Below are 17,240 nucleotides of genomic sequence, written 5' to 3'. Positions count from 1 at the left end.
CTAATGACAGTCAGTAGCATCCCATCCTTGCCCACAAGAACTCCTTAGAATTTGTATGGGAACAGAAGTGAATTTCTACATCAGCAGCAGGCTGTATTGGAGTATCCAGGGAGAATTTCTCCTGGCTGCCTTTATTTGTGGATGCTTGCAGCAGTCCAGCTGCTGTAGAGTGCCATAGCAGCTTAATGTGGTATGAAAAAAACATATCTGATGTTTTGTAAGGATTGCAGTTCTATTATTCAGAATAACAGGCATAAAGACATACATTTATAACCATATTTCTATTTTTATACCTTATTTATTTATATATGTATTTGTACCTTTATGAAATTCCAAGATCATAAAAGCTTGGTATGAACAAATTCAGACTGAACCATATGGAAAAAAAAATAAAGCAAAAACATTAAGAAAGTTTAAGTTGCAGAGGTCTTTGGTTTGAAATTACACTCAGTTAATTTGAGGATTTGTTGCCTAAGATGACTTAAGTATCTAAGACATGCATGTAACTCTAATGGCTGCCAGGCACTTATTTCCTATCATCCTAACAAAAGTAAATCATTGTTTTATAATAAACATTTTTTTTTCCCAGTAATTATTTATTATGCTTGTTACTGCTTTCCCGCTATCCTCATAGAGTTTATGCACTCTATATGATACCACCCTGAATGATATCCCATTTGTTCATTAACGTTAGCATAGTCCATCTAGTACTGTGGACTAGATCGCCCGTCTTGTCTACTAATCTTCTCCATCCAAGAGGCAATAAGGGATGAATTTTTAAGCAATGAATATTGCAGCAGTGCTAAATGCAGTCTTCTGTGTCCTGACCAGGAGCTTCTACAGACACTGAAAAAGGTAGCATGGATATAAGCATCCCACATAAATGCTGTCTTTCATCAGAGGTTCTGGCTCTCAAATTTGCTGAGACTGGACCACCTCCCAGGTAAGTGATCAGAGAAAATAAAGTTGTAAGGAACTTTGAAGGGCTATTGTAATTGTCATCTGTTTTCTCTACCTGTGACTGAAACATCTTCAAAGTCCCTAATGAACCAGCATAAGTTCAGCAGGAAAAGAGTAAATGCAAAAACCTTGTTGTCTAAGCTTAAGTGCAATGTACTTGTACAATGCACAGCCATTATGTCTTGCTTAACTGTCACTGTAAAAGAAACAGTTACCAAATTTGGGCACGTGTTTATCTTCATTGTATTAAACAAAGCAGAGATGTTTGTCATCATACACCTTGTTCCTAATGTCATACACAGGATCTTATGTTTAAGTGCTTTAATAGTTCTAAGCCAATTTATGTTATCCTGCTAGATGGCTCTGTATTAATGCATTAAGCTGATACAAACATAGTCTATCCTTGTCACAACCTCCAGATGCTACGGAAAAACGTCATTATATACTCACACAGGCAGATTTTGTAAATCTGGCTGCCTCTGAGTCAGGCACTAGAGCAACAGGAAAAACAATAGTAAATACAGTTAAGCAACCACGAATGTTATGTACTTTTGCACTTCAGAAGCAAATACACAGTAAAAAAAACATTTTCACATCCAAGTGATAATCATTTACCTAGTAGGGATTCACTGCAGGGTCTACAGAATAACCCATGACATTCAGCTGCAAAAATCCAGTGCCTACCACCAGGTATGTCTTCCAATGACACAGAACATATCCAGTTGTCTGACATGAATGAAATCAGATCAATTAACTAATGGAAACTGGAAATAACAGGAAAACCCTGAGAAGTGGACTAGTAAAGAAGAACTTCAAAAGATTATGCACATTAAATTTGTACAAATTCAGATTCATATCTGAAAATAAACTTGTTGCAGCTATCATTCTTTTCCTGGACTAAGTTATGTAGATAAGCAGACAAGAAAAGGGTCTTTCCTTCTAACTGCTCCTAAGAAGTAAGAGCACGTAAAAAACTGTCATATTAACTATCACTCACTGGAATATTTCATGAGCACGTAGTTTATACATGTAGAAGTTTCATTTTTTCCCTCACTAAAATATAGGCTTGCTTTTTGATACACACACACACAAAAGTTACATTTTAAGCAGTAAGATTGTTTTTATCTTTTGGAAGCTAGAACAAGACTTCCTCCAAGTCTAACCTTTCCCAGATAATACTGTAAGAACAATGTAGTTCTATACAAATTCAGAGTTATTACTAAATGCTGACATCTGGATATTAGATGACTGTGCATACAACAGCACAGTGACCCTTTTTTAGGAGTTGTCAGTTGATTTTATCATTTATTTTGGCAACATTGTTTATCATTTTGTTTCCAATAGTTCTTATGCAACAGAACACTCGTGTAACACGAGCTTTCCTATCCCAAAAAATTGACAACCCAAAAATTAAAACAAGGACGACAGAAAATGGTAAATTCTCAGGAAAATATATCAAAGGTAGCCCTTAGCCAAATCTTGAAAATAGGTTTATTTTTATTTTTCAAAGCTAGTGATAAATATTGTTTCTAAATGTCCTTAAATTTCTTGAAAACACACGCAAAAAAGTGAGTATTTAGGAGATCTCTAGTATAAGCTGACACAAGTTTCCCTCTACAGAATAGCTGTATTAAAACTGGAAGTTCATTGCAAAAGATCTCTCCTTACTTTCAGACTACTCAATTTTTACTGTCACCTGTAGTTTCACAACAAGCAGTTTTCCCTACTAAACCCTCCTAATCTTGGAGGTTTGTTCATATTACATTGAAGATAGGTAACCTTTTGCTATTTTAGTTATACTGAAGGTACTTTTTGCTACTCTAACACTAGTAACAGGATGAACCTGTCATTCGTTGCTCTGTCATGTTTTATTGTATTCTACAAAATTGAAACATTTCATACAGTATCTCACAACCCTAGTCTAATTAGGTAAATTAATTCAGACTAACACAGGATATGAATTGAAATGTAATAACTATTTCAGACTGGCCACTTGAGTGTGCTCTTATTCTACATACTGTTATACTGGTTTGGAGTAACATCTTACATCAGAATGAGTGTATCCATACAGGATGTTAAAGTTTACTATTAATTTTTCCACAGGTGCCTTACTTTCTCTTTCCCCTCCACTTTCCCACGTAGGCAAATCCAGTGACAAGAGTAAAAGCGCTATCGCACTATCTTTTCAATTTACATGTAAGTGGATGAAAAGAAGGTTCTACTTTCATATCAAATCACAGATTATAGTCATGTAATACAGCACTGGCATTGCTAGTTTGCAAGGCTTGAGACAGAAGAATGAATGTGTGGCTTGTTTTGCTAGAACTTAATCACCTTCTGGTTTGCTTTCACTTGATTTAACTGCAACAGCATTTTTTCTTCTGATGGCTAATTTGTTTTATTTTTTCTTATCGTTGTATGAGACAGCCAGGGTTTTATACAGATAATAATAAAAACTAACTCCTCTGTGCAGAATGAGATATTTATGACTAACAAGCACAGAATGGTTTGTGTTGGAAGGGACCTAAAAGATCATCTAGTTCCAACCCCCCTGTCATGGGCAAGGACACCTCCCACCAGACCAGGATGCTCAAAGCCCCATCCAACCTGGCCCTGAGCACTTCCAGTGATAGGGCTTCCACAGCTTCTCTGGATAGCTTGTTCCAGTGTCTCACCACCCCCATAGGAAATAATGTCTTCCTCATATCTAATCTATATCTACCCTCTTTTAGTTTAAAAATGTTACTTCTCGTCCTATCAATACACTCCCTGATAAAAGAGTCCCTCTCCAGCTTTCTTGTAGGCCCCCAATACGTAATGATGTAGTGCAAAGAAATAAAGGCCTGGTATGACAGCAGAGGCCTTGAGAAGTAGAGACACAAGACAGTACAGTAATACAGAATTTTGGCATGGCATGACAAGAGATGGGACAAAGGCTTAGCACTGGAGACCCCATAACTACAGAAAAAGGACCTAAAACACGCACTGCAAAGCCTAGATGAAGTGGTCCAAATTTATATCAGAGAATTAAAGGTTTGAATCATCTGGATCTGAGTTTCACCTACTTCTAACACTGCTGGGTATATAAAAATCTTAGAGACATAGAATCACAGAATGTTTTGGATTGAAAGGGACAATAAAGCTTATCAAATTCCAACCTTCTGCCATGGGCAGGAACACCTCCCACTGGATCAAGTTGAAATCTGAATAAAGCTTTGAATCAGTTTTCAGCTTTAATATGAACATCACCCATTAATATGATACTTGAACACAAGAAGGTGAAATGAATTGCATATAACGATACATGACAATTTACCAGAAGGGGATAAGGAGACTGTCTGTAGCAGTATCACAGCCGAAAGGTCCCACAATATAGCCCATTCTCCTTAGACTGAAGATGTTCTCCTACCCACAAACTATATATGTGTAGTTGGATAAAATTAAGAAATTAAAAATGCAGGCCAACCCACCAGAAATAACGTATCTTGATAGAAATTTTCTTAGGTCATGAAAAGGTCTTCCAAGAGAAACAGAAGGACCTTCCTCAATAGGGAAATTAAATATTTTTTTTAGGTAAAGAAAACAAAAACAAAACAAACAAACAAAAAAAAAACAACTTGACATGATCACTTCACAGCAGCAACTAGGAATTCCAATTATAGACTCAAGTATTGGTTGCACTGGTAAGAGAAATTATAGGAAAGTAGTTCCTCATAGGGAGGCTCTAAGTGTGCAGATATTTAAGAAGTACATTAGCTAAATCATAGAACAGCTCGGGTTAAAAGGGACCTTAAAAGACCATGTAATTCCAACCCCCCTGCCATAGGAAGGGATGCCACCTACTAGATCAGGTTGCTCAGGGCCTCATCCAATTTGGTCTTGAACACCTCCAGGGATGGGGTATCCACAACCTCTCTGGGCAACCTGTGCCAGTGCCTCATCACCCTCTAAGGGAAGAATTTCCTCCTAACCTGTAATCTAAATCTCCCCTCTTTTAGTTTAAAACCATTCCCTCTTGTCCTGTCACTATCTGACTGACTAAGAAGTTGCTCTCCGTATTTTTTATAAGACCCCTTCAGGGAATGAAAAGTTGCAATAACATGCCTTCTCTTCTTGCCCAGGGCCTTCTCTTCCCCAGACTGAACAGCCCCAGCTCTCTCAGCCCTTCTTCATAAGAGAGGGGCTCCAGCCCTCTGATCGTCTTTGTGGCCCTCCTCCGGCCCCATTCTAGCAGCTCCACATCTTTCTTGTGCTGGAGGCCTCAGACCTGGATGCAGCACTCCAAGCGAGGCCTCGCAACATAAGAGTAGAGGGGACAATCACCTCCCTCAGACTGCTGCCCACTCCTCTGGTGCTGAAGCCCAGGATGCAGTTGGCCTTCTGGGCTGCAAGCATGCACTGCTGGCTCATGTCAAGCTTATCGTCCACCAGAACCCCCAAGTCTTTCTCTTCAGGGCTGCTCTCAATGAGTTCTACTCCCAGTCTGTACTCATGTCTGGGATTGCCCTGATCCGGGTGCAGCACCCTGCACTTAGCCTTGTTGAACCTCACTAGGCTCACTTAGGCCCACTTCCCAAGCTCATCCAGGTCCCTTTGGATGGCTTCCCTTCCTTCTGTTATATTGACTGTACCAATTAGTCTAGTGTTATCTGCAAACTTGCTGAGGGTGCACTCAACCCCATTGCCTGTGTTGTTGGTAAGGATATTAGCCAGTACTGGTCCCAGGATGGACCCCTGAGGGCATCACTCATCACCAGCTTCCACCTGGACATAGCATCATTGACCACCACCCTCTGGGTATGACCTTCAAGCCAATTCCTTATCCACTGAATGGTCCACCCATCAAATCCATCTCTCTCCAATTTGTAGACCAGGATGTCATGTGAGACCAGGATGTCATGTGGGACCATGTCAAAGGCCTTACAGAATTCTGTGCAGGTGACATCAGTCAGTCTTCCCTTGTCAACTGATGCACTCAATTCCATCACAGAAGACCACCAGATTGGTTAGAAATATTCTAATTTCTTTCTGGGTCGCTTTAATTACATAAAGATTTCTTTTCTTTTCTTTCTTTTTTTTTTTTCCCTATTTTGGACAGTTTGATAATCAACAAAACCACCACCATTATAGTAGTCTACTATTGAGAGGGATCGAGATTTTTATTTTGCATACAACATATTTAACTAAATATATAAAACTAACCAGCTTTGTCCATCAGGTCCAAAGAATGAGGAAGCCAAACTATGAATATTCTTTTTTTAGCTAGATCGCAGTTCAGACCACAGAGATGAACTATAAAATTGAGTTTTCCAAGTAGTACACATGCCACACAACATGCCGGTGATATCAAGGCAAAGACTGTTTTATCAAACCATTATTGCCCACTTTTATACCGCAATTTCAGTCAGCCTTTGGGACTCACAGAAAACAAGCCTTGTTTCTAAGGGGGTTTGCACATTCTGCAGATTTTTTTTTTTTGGGCTATCAAAATCTCATGTATATTTGGAAAAGGAAACCGGTTTTGTAGCAATGCTTTCAAACAGGCTAAGAAGCTTTGCAAAACCAGCCTCCTCTGTGGCAAACGCATTAGCTTCCAAAGAGCAATTAGAGCACGGCTCAAGCACTGCGATGAAGTTCTGCCCCCGGTGACCTTCTCCTACGCGCGGGCAGGCAGGATCCACTGAGGGCACGGATCTTGCTTAGTCCGGGTACCTCTGCTACGGCCGCAGCGCTCCCAGTCCCCAGCCCAAAACACCGGAACCCTCCCTACCGGGGCCACCAGCGCAACGGGCTCCCGCCGCCAGGTCCCGGTACCACGGCCCACCAGGGCCCGCGGCCCCTGCTCCCACGAGCCGGGCGCCGCGCGCCCACCGGCCGGGCCCTTCCGAGAGCGCGGCACCTGCCGCCCGCCGGCCTGCCCGCGGGCCCTCGGCAGGGCGTGAGCTGCAGCCTCCTCCTTCCCAGGACGGGCTTCTCCGGCGGGCGCGGACAAAGCGGCCGCACAGCACCTGCTCTGCTGCAGGAAGGGGAGGAGGAGGTTCTCGCCCTGCCCGCCCCCATCTCTGCGCCCGCCGGCTCCCCTCCCCGAGCCCAGCCGTCCCGCCTTCTTCCAGCCGGGCGAGCCGCAGCGCCGGCAGAGAGCTGCACCGGCGCCTTCGGGGGCTCCGGCTGCCCGGGGCCCGCATGACCCCCACGCACGTCCCCAGCATCTGCCCAGGGAAACCAACTCTCGCCGCTGGCTGCACGACGGATCCGCTCCGTAAATAGGCCGGAGGGTGGCACGGGATCCAGCTCTCTTCGCGCGGGCGCCCGCTCCGTCTCTCCCCCGAGCACGGGCGCTTACCGTAGGGAGGCGCGGAGGCTTCCCCCTTCCTCGCCATCGTCTCCCGGCGCCCTCCGCGCTGGCAGCGCAACCGGCAGCCCGGCGCCTGCGTCCGCCGCTCAGCGCGCTCTTTGTTGCCGTGAAGGCATGAGAGGAGGCAGCGGCCGGGCAGCCTCCCGCTCCGCCCGCGCCCCGCGCCGGCCCACCCGTCCCGCCGGCTCCACGGCCGACGCCTGCGCCGAGCCCGCGGGGGCGGTGCCCGAGCCGTGGTGGGGGCGGCGGGCGGAGGGGGGGCGCCGAGGGCAGGCGTGGGGGCCGCAGGACGGCCCGCAGCCGGCCGCCTGCCCGCCGCCCCTCGCCGGCCCCGCCTGCGCCCGGCCCCGGCGGCGACTCGGGCAGCCGGTGGCAGCGGCCGCTGTCCCTGCCGAGGCCCGCGGGCTCTCCCCCGCCGCCTGGCGCTGCCGGGAGGAGCGCTCTGCCCCGCGGAACGTGACGGGCAGCAGCAGCAGGATCGGCTCCGCTCGGCTGCGGCGGGCGCGGCAGGCGCCCGTGCCGCAGTCAAGGCGGAGAAGGCTCCCCCCTTTCCTGGCCCGTGCCCGTAGCCTGGAGGTTTTGCCGCTGGTAGGAACTGGGCCGTCCTGAAGCCGCTCCTGCCTCGGCCTTGGCCTCGCCGGCCCCGGAGCGGCCGCGGGAAGCGCCTCCCGCCCGCGGCCCCCGGCGGAGCTGTCCGGGCGGCCCGTGCTGAGCGGCCGGGCGAGCTCCCCGAGTTCGCAGTTCACAAAGACATATCAAAGCACATTAACTGAACTTTGGATTAAACTAGCTGGACATGCTCTAGGAGTGCATCTGATGAGCTCCAGACCCTCCCTAGGGGGTATTCAGTGCAGCCCAAAGCAAAAACCCTCCCAAATGCTTAGTAGTACTTGAATCTCACTATTTTACCCTATAAATCCAATAGCATTAGTCCGCATTATTTCCTAACAAAGGAGACTCCTAATGCAGAACGAATCCCCTGTGAAGAAAGGCTGAGAATGTTGGGGTTATTTAGCCTAAAGAAGAGAAAGCTCCAAGTAGACCTTATAGCAGCCGTTCAGCATTTAAAGGGGGCCTACAGAAATGATGAGGAGAGACTTTATCAGGGATGGTAGTGACAGGACAAGGGGTAATGGTTTTCAACTTTAAAAAAAAAAAAAAGGTAGGTTCAGTTAAATATAAAAAGAAATTCCTCACCATGAAGGTGGTGAGGCACTGGAAGAGGTCACCCAGAGAAGCTGTGGATGCCCCATCCCTAGAAGTATTCGAGACCAGGCTGTGCAAAAACCCCATCCAACCTGATCTAGTGGGAGGTTCCATGGCAGGGGGGTTAGAACCAGATGGTCTTTAAGGTCCCTCCCAACACAAACCGTTCTGCTATTCTATGATCCTAATGTGAACATTCCTTCAGTGTACTGATTTAGTCAGTCTCTCAGACTTAGGAATGTCTTCAACCCCATTCCAAGCTCTCTTTTAACCTCAGTGCAGACAACATTATTTACTTAATGAAGGGTTGTGGATCCTAATCTAGAAGGCACCTAGAAATAATGTCTCAATTCTGAGCACTATAGAATTTAAATACCGTCCTGCAGCTAGTAAATACATTTAGTGTGTAACATCCTTACAGGTGTTCAGGTACCTGACTCAGGCAGCCAGAGTTGCTTAACACCTATGACAGTATATATTTCCTATGACATTAGCTTTTAATATAGATTCTGAAGCCATCTACCCACCTTTAGAATTTTGTTTTGTGTGTAATTTTATTTAGAATGCCCATAGTAAAAGACATGCTGTTTACCAAAATTATTATTTTTTAAAATAGGTTGAATATGTTTCCTTATACCACGGGGCTGTTGTAATGATAAACCATCTAAGGCATACCAAGTTAATGGAATACAGAAACCATATAAATAACAGATATGCAATATATTAATAGAAAGTGTATTGTTTGGTATTTAATTCTCCACACCACAGTCAGAAACATGACCTATGGAACAGAACCCTATATACAAAAAGGAGCACAGAACACAGGCTTGAGTGCTGGTATTTAAAAGCCCCATAGCCACACAATCCAATGGTACAGTGTACTTTAAACTAGATTTAAAACAGGAAGTACATAAAAAATATTTATGAAGCACCCAGGTAGCAAAAAGTTAAAAATTATGCCTATGACATTTCCTCAATTACCCTTGAAGTACAGGGAAAAAATCCACTGATATTGGAATGAAAAATCAGTAGTTTGTGCACTAAGTTGACGCTACTGACACGACTCCATTCAGTAAAGACCTGGAATTGTGCCAGGATAAATGCTATGCAACATTGCAACCATCCCCTGTTTCATTAGTTGATATCTATGAAAACAAACAAACAAAAAAAAAAAAAAAAACAAAAAAAAAAACACTCTTACACGGCTTGCTTCCTACTGAAGTGATTTTGCTGTAATAAGTACCAATTCAAGAGTTGTAACTGTCAGTAACAAAACAAGACGTCAAGAATCAAACATACCAAGACAATAACAGTGCTAAAAATATTTGGGTCACCTTACTTTGAGCTGTTTTGCAAAATAAAGCATTATCCAAAATACAGCTCCCAGAGAAGTGTCTTATATTAGAGTAATTAAATTTATATATATATATTCCAAACAAGGTCATTCACAGAGACATCAAAGAAGCTATTTCTCTCTTGAAAGCATTATTTTAATAAAACCCTAGGTAACATTGCTTTATTGCAGTGAAGCAATAATGTTCAAAAGACTGTATTTTATACATTGCAGTTAATTTACAAAATCAGTGCTTTTGTTTCAACATACAGCCAGAACTGACAGCATTCATAAACACATTTTACATGGCTATCAACATGATATACACATCACTACAACATCTCAAATGTGTTAAAGTTCATGTTTGTCCTAAACTCAAGTTTTAAAAGCCTAGCTAAGCCAGTAGACTTTGTTCTTCTTTAATAAGGAGTTGGTAAGTTATTGGAATGAGACCAGTCCCAGGTACATGCTGTGGTTTGTGCACAGAATGGAAAATTGTGACAGACAGGAGCTGAGGCTGAGCAAAACCCATGCCCCAGTCCCAGTCATGCCCAAGAGCCTGGTACATATCTAAAATATAAAGTTATGGGTCCCTATAAATCGGCCACAAGGACTTTTCTGGTAACAGGGCTAAGATGTAGGTGGCTGGAAACAGCCCAGGAGACTCGGTATACAGAGAGCAAATGGGCTCTCTCTCGCCATCAGGCCGCCGCACTTCGCAGGCGTTGGAAGGCGACGGAACACGCCATACCGTAGGTAAACGCCACAGCTGGCAGGAGGGCCTCAGCGACCACGGCCGGGCGCGTACACACCGCGGCACCCTCGCCTCCCTCTCCCCGCCGCCCCCCGCCGCGGCCCGGACCGCCAGCAGCCTGCCAGCCCCCACCCGACGCTCCAGGCGGGGGCACTGCGGGCTTGCCGAGGGGAGCACCGCGGCGAGGCGGCCCCGGCCCCGGCCCCGGCCCCGGCCCCGGCCCCGGCCCCGGCCCCGGCCCCGGCCCCGGCCCCGGCCCCGGCCCCGGCCCCGGCCCCGAGCCCGCGGACCTTCCGCACCCGGGTCTCGGCCGGCGCGGCGCTGGCACCCGCTCTCCGAGAGTCCCGCCCCGCCAGGCATCGCCGGGAGCTTCCCCGGCCGCTCGGCCACTCTTCCCGGGATGCCGGCGTTCAGAGCCGCTCGGGAGGGCGGTCGGGCCGGGCCGGGCCGGGCCGGGCCGGGCCGGGCCGGGCCGGGCGGCGACGGGATGCGGGTCCCAGGGAGGACGAGAAGGGACCGGGCGCTGCTGGCTGGGAAGGGCCGCACGCCGCGGCGGCGCTGGAGGGCGAGGGGCCGCGGGACAGGAGCGCCTTCGGCGGGGCCAAGGGCAGAGCCACGCTCCCTCCTCGACCGTCTCGCTGCCGGCAGTCACTGCCCACTCCTGGCCGTGAGGAAATCCGCGCTCAGTTGTTTTTCCTGCCTCTGCATTTTGATCCGTTTACAACCTTCATGGTCTCCCAGGCTTTATTCTTTAGCTGAGTTGTTGCACAGCCCTGGGACTCTCCGTGCACCAAAAGGCATGCTGTGAAGTGTTTAGAAAAAGATGTGTAGGTCTGGTACCCTCTGCTTCCCACTTACATGGCGGAGACAGCTTCAAATTGTCAGGGTTTACAGTTAGAACATTTTATACAACGCATTTCTTTAAACGTGCTTAGCTGTTCTACCTATGCTATTCTTTTATATGTGCGGTATATAAAAGTTGCTTTTCTGAAGTACTGACATTCCCCTATAGAGTAAAAATACTGCTTATACAGAGAAGTTACTGAACCACCAGTAACCTCCTAGTTTAAAACCAGAAAGTAAAAATGATTCAAAACTCAGGTAGTACCTTGTTTAGTTTCTACGCTGGCCTTTTTTTTCTGGTTTCCTCATTTCCAGAGTAATTTGTGAATTAGGTAAAAGTTGAAGGGTCCTCACCCAGAGCTCACCATCAACAAGTGTGGCCTAGCCCCAGGGTGACACAGCCTAAATGTCAAAAGTGTTTCCATGACAGTGTCATTTATGGAATAAAGCTCCGTCTCAAGACAGTTGAGTGTTTCACAGATCAAACAAAATGCTTTAGGAAGGGGAAGCCCACAGACAGTTAATGCGTACCATAGGAGATTGGTATTTCAAGTCCAGCTTCCTGACATATTACCCCAGCAACAAACTGTTTTTGACAACTCCTATTTTTTTGTCCTGAGTTATGTGATGGAGAATCAAGGTTAGTGACCTTACTTTGTTGTCCTATCTTTTTCTGTGATGTACAGCTTTGTGAACAACTTCAGTAGTTCTTTTGACATTAAGGTAATAAAGACTGCTTCACTTGCATGTCCTGTCATACCCTTTTTCCTGACAGGAGGTTATTCCAGTGGTGATCTTGTCACTTTAATGGTCACATTTCTGATTGTGACAGAGCTTATGTACTAAACCAAGGAAATGCTGTGGTAGTTGCATTTGAGTGTCACTAGTAAACTTGTCATTGAATCTAAATGTCCCACTGAGTCAAACAATGGGAAAGTTGACAGAATAATAGATTGTCACCCAAATCTTACATGTTAAAAACTGATCCTTTGTCACTTGGTCACTTGTGCCACTCCAAGTATGAATCCCACCTGTCCAATTCATATTTCTATTTGTGGGGGGAGTGATGATTTTTTTCAGAGTAACCTTCAGTGTTAACCTTGCATACGACTCTGGCAGGAAAAAACAACAGATGTATGTTCTCTATTGTAAAGTTGACAGCATCTTTCACATAGACATATCACCTTTAGCACTATTTTGAAATCGGTACTTTTTCTAGTTTAGACAAAAATATCTGATGGCAAAGCTATGTTTGACTGTATCAAGGGCTGTTCCTTAAAAAAAAAAAAAAAAGCGAATACAATCATCTGTCTGTTTTTTTCAACATCATCTTGTCTTTTTCTATATAAGGTATAAAATTCTGAAGCAACAAGGTCTCTCTTGTTTCTTGTTTTGTCTTCTTCTCTGTAACAGTGATAGTAGTGACACAACTCGAGTAAGAAAGCAAGATACCATTTTTCAATGGCTGTGGTTCGTGAAAACTCCAAATGAATAACGTGTTGCCTACTGGAAAACGCAGTCCTGAACTATTAACAAAATCACTTAGCAGTTCAGCGTTCAGTTATGCCATAGCTTCTCCTTCTATGCCTAGCAGTGGTCTTCCTGCATTTCTTCTTTTAACTTTACAGATGTTTTTAGGATTTTCTGAAAATACTTTTTTTCACTATGTTGAGACGCATTATAGCCTGTGTTCTTCTTGACTTTGTAACCAACTTGGATTTTTTGTTTGTTTGTTTGTTTTTTGGTCCCAGAAGTGGTGGTTTGGATTGCCCTGGAATTGCCCTGGAAGGAACTGAGGCTTTTCTCTTTTCTCATCGTCTGACAACTGGCAAAATTAAAGATAATATGGAATTCTTGACTGTTTTTTTTTGTTTGTTTGTTTTTGTTTTTTTTAATAGAACTTACGAGCAGAAAGAGTTTCAAGCTGCTGCTCATAATAAAATTGTTGTGGAGGACACTATTCCTGTTGCTGCACAATGCGACAAAACTGGAGAGATGAATCTATCATACAGTACAGGGAAAATACATTTTTATCTTAATCTGAATAAAATTTAAAATGTTAACTGTGCTGAACTGGAAGGTAATTTTTCCTACTTCAGTATCCTCTCCCACTCACAAAATGGGCTTGTGAACTTGGTCTTATGAATTCATACACACCAGAAATCTGTGGTAAGTAAACATTCTCTTTAATCTGTAAAATAAAACAAATAAAAGGCATTAGATTAGATTTACATGGGTAATTATGGATTCTACATAAAATGGTTGCACATTAATAATCCAAATTTAATCATTAGGAAAGTTAACACGTATGAGTATTAGTAGGTGTGGATGTAATCAGGATGATTGCTAAATCATTGTGATTTACCAATTCATAAGCAGATTTTCTACCATGATTACAGCTGCCTAATGTTCCCGTCATGTGCTGCTTCAACTGATTAGGCAGAGAAATTGTAGGTCATATTTTGATCTAGTCTCTGACACAGACTGGAGCAATTTAAGAGTTTATTCAAGGACAGTTTTCCTGTTTAGATTAGGCACACTATAGCAGTACTTTGGCAGTGCTTAAATGTATGAGTAACCATGAAAAAATGTTAAATGATTCTCTATTTTGCATTTATATTATCTGAAAAAGAAAATGGGGAACTGTCTGTAGGAGTCTTTTTTTCAAGACTCATCAGTCTTTTATCTTCTATTGAAAATTAAATTAACAAGGTTAAGGAACAAAGAGACAAAAAGAGCAATTGTGAAGATCACATTTATTCAGCCACAAATTCTAGGGAAACTTAAGGGTGAAATAGCTGGACTACTGCAGTGCAGAATCATTTGGTTATTAAATGAAAACTTACAAGGGGCAAGTTGGACACCATTGCTTTAAAGGGCCTCCAAGAGAGATCTGGAAAAAATATGTACTAGTAAGCCTGATAAACCACGCAAATTAAGTGCAAGTATGAAATACAGAAATATTGGACACAGATAAATGTGATGTGCTAGAGAAGGGTTTCTGTCAAAGGAAGTCATATCTCATAAAATAATTGGAGTTTGCTGAGGCAGCGAATGAATGTGTGAACAAGGGATGCTTGGTTGATAGAAAATGCTTGAACTTCCAAAGTGAATTTGAAAAATCATCAGGTTTTGTAGGGAAAAGTAAGCAGCATGGCTTTTCTTTTTGGTCTTTGCTATTTGGAATATCTACAAATAATCTGGAAAAGGAGGTCAACAGTGAAGTGATAGTATTTACTGATAATACAAAGTTATTCAGTGTAGGAAAAATGAGGCTGGTGCAAAGAACTGCAGAAGGAGACTTTGTAACTATTTCTTCCAAAGGACTCTTAGGAAAATTCTTACAAGTAGTCAAAAAAATTAAAGTTGTACATTTTTACCATTTTGTGCAACTTGTCCCATATTAATCTCACAGTAGCCGTGGAACTGTGGAATCTTGAAACTATCTGTTACTATTGTCAGAAAACTGTATTTAAAAAGTTTGCATGGGAATGTCTTATTAAACAAAGTGCACAATCAAAAGGTTATGGGGCAATGTGTTTTTCATAATTACTCTGAGTAAATCGCTGATATGTTTCACTTTAAATCCATTTTAGTAAATGAAATATTCCCACTGTAGGTGGTCTTGGCTGTAGCAGATTTGAAGTGTGCCTTATTATGGGAAGAGTTAGCTTATGGATGAACAAGGGTTCAAACTGCTATTGAAGCAAATTCCCTAGGAGAAAGTTCAACTTTTTCTTACCTCCTTTAAGCTACAGTCTGTGCACTTAAAAAAAAAAGATTAATTAATGGTCTAAATATTTTATTTCAGCAAATACAAGTAAGCACTGCAGGAAATGAGCAGCAGCAGAAAAAACACTTATGAAGAATGACAGAGGAACCAATAACACATGCAAGTATAACAGCTACGTTGTAGAATGTTCTTAAACTTTTTTTTTTTTTTTTAACGTCTACTCACAGCTTAGCCCATTTTGGTTTGTAAAGAAACAGTAACATTTGTAGAAAGTCAAGGAATATTTAATCAGACACATTCAGTAAGCAAATAGTAAATAGTACCTGGAAAACCATCCTAATTCACTCACCAAAAATTAATACTTTTTATTTCCCTTTCAAGCGGAGATGTAGGAGTTTAAGAGAAATACAAGGTTTGTATAAGCAGAACTTCAACTCAAATGGGAATTAAACCGTATTTGTAAATGTTACAGAAGAAAACATTATTAAACAGTGAGGATGGTTAAACACTGGCAGAAAGTTGCGCAGAAGTGTTGTGGAATCTCCACCTGCGGAAATACTCAAAACTCAACTGGATGTGGTCCTGCTCTAGGTGACCCTGCTTAAGCAAGCATAAGGGCTGCACTAGATGATCTCCAGAAGTGCCTTCAAACCCCAACAGGGGTCAATTCATTTGCAATTTCTCACCAAAATGTTCTTGCTTCAGTGTGGTCTTTCATCCGTTACCTGAATTCATCTGTTACCTGAATTTAGTGCTACATGATACAATTGTTGTCCACAGGTATGAGTTTTGCATTGCTTATTTCGCAGGTAGGCCTTCTGGGAAATTAGTTCCTTAAATAATTTTTAAGCATTATAAATCATCCTATTTACCACAGGAAGATTAACAATGTAGCATCCTGGTTAAGCATTATACATAATTTTTCTTGGATGGTCTCAAAATGCTGTTGCAGCCCGATATGGTTCTGTCTCCCACATGTGCCTTCAAATCAAACATAGAATGGCTCAGGTGGGAAGGAACCTTAAAGACCATGTAATTCCAACCCCCCTGCCATAGGAAGGGATGCCACCTACTAGATCAGGTTGATCAGGGCCTCATCCAATTTGGTCTTGAACACCTCCAGGGATGGGGTATCCACAACCTCTCTGGGCAACCTGTGCCAGTGCCTCACCACCCTCTAAGGGAAGAATTTCCTCCTAACCTGTAATCTAAATCTCCCCTCTTTTAGTTTAAAACCATTCCCTCTTGTCCTGTCACTATCTGACTGACTAAGAAGTTGCTCTCCATATTTTTTATAAGACCCCTTCAGGGAATGAAAAGTTGCAATAACATGCCTTCTCTTCTTGCCCAGGGCCTTCTCTTCCCCAGACTGAACAGCCCCAGCTCTCTCAGCCCTTCTTCATAGGAGAGGGGCTCCAGCCCTCTGATCGTCTTTGTGGCCCTCCTCCGGCCCCATTCTAGCAGCTCCACATCTTTCTTGTGCTGGAGGCCCCAGACCTGGATGCAGCACTCCAAGCGAGGCCTCGCAACATAAGAGTAGAGGGGACAATCACCTCCCTCAGACTGCTGCCCACTCCTCTTTTGGTGCAGTTGTAATTAACAGCATGGTCATATCGGTTTTAAGTATGAAGCAAAGGTTTGTTTGTTCATTTGTTTTTTGAATGAATGAACGTTTCCTATACCTGTCCTGTGGTAACCCAATACTCGCATTTGCTTTTCCGTAGAACCGAGGTGCCAGACGGAAACCGAAGTTATTTCTAAATACTTGCTGTGTTTACCTCGACGCAAGAAAGTGCGCGGTTGGAATGACCACGCTGCAGATTTACGCCCAGCGTTGCTTCAAGATAACCTTTGGCTGCGGCGAGCCCGAACGCCACCGCCCAGACGCCAAACCCGGCTGCCTCAGCCGACCGTAGCGAGAGCCGGCCTCGGCCTCGGCACCAGGCGACCGCCCCGCCCCGCCCCGCCCCGCCCCGCCCGCGGGTCCTCGCCGCGGCCCTGCCCGCCCTCCACGGGGACCGGAACGGCCGCCGCCCCGCCGGGAGCGGCCGCGCTA

At 44.2% G+C, this 17,240-nt stretch overlaps 1 protein-coding gene and 2 long non-coding RNA genes across 3 annotated transcripts in view; 1 reads left to right on the top strand and 2 right to left on the bottom strand.

Moving 5' to 3' along the window:
- The window catches only part of SLC44A5 (solute carrier family 44 member 5), an 89,671-nt gene extending 81,981 nt beyond the window's left edge, over positions 1-7,690 (bottom strand). The window contains exon 1 of the mRNA XM_068690321.1: positions 7,304-7,690. Within this exon, the coding sequence (XP_068546422.1) occupies positions 7,304-7,340 (37 nt within the window). The 5' untranslated portion in view covers positions 7,341-7,690. The remainder of the gene's footprint in view (positions 1-7,303) is intronic.
- A 3,448-nt stretch (positions 7,691-11,138) lies between these two features.
- Positions 11,139-13,341, top strand: LOC137860548 (uncharacterized). Its single transcript, XR_011098989.1, has 2 exons — positions 11,139-11,275; positions 13,206-13,341. It is a non-coding gene; the product is annotated as an uncharacterized lncRNA (long non-coding RNA).
- Positions 11,647-17,159, bottom strand: LOC137860546 (uncharacterized). Its single transcript, XR_011098987.1, has 2 exons — positions 16,963-17,159; positions 11,647-13,642 (listed from the first exon to the last, which is right to left on the bottom strand). It is a non-coding gene; the product is annotated as an uncharacterized lncRNA (long non-coding RNA).
- Between the last annotated feature and the right edge of the window lie 81 nt (positions 17,160-17,240).

Source organism: Anas acuta, chromosome 8, assembly GCF_963932015.1.
Source record: "Anas acuta chromosome 8, bAnaAcu1.1, whole genome shotgun sequence".
Classification (NCBI taxonomy): Eukaryota; Metazoa; Chordata; class Aves; order Anseriformes; family Anatidae; genus Anas; species Anas acuta.
Note: the sequence above shows the minus strand (reverse complement) of the source record. Positions and strands in the feature narration are given on the sequence as shown.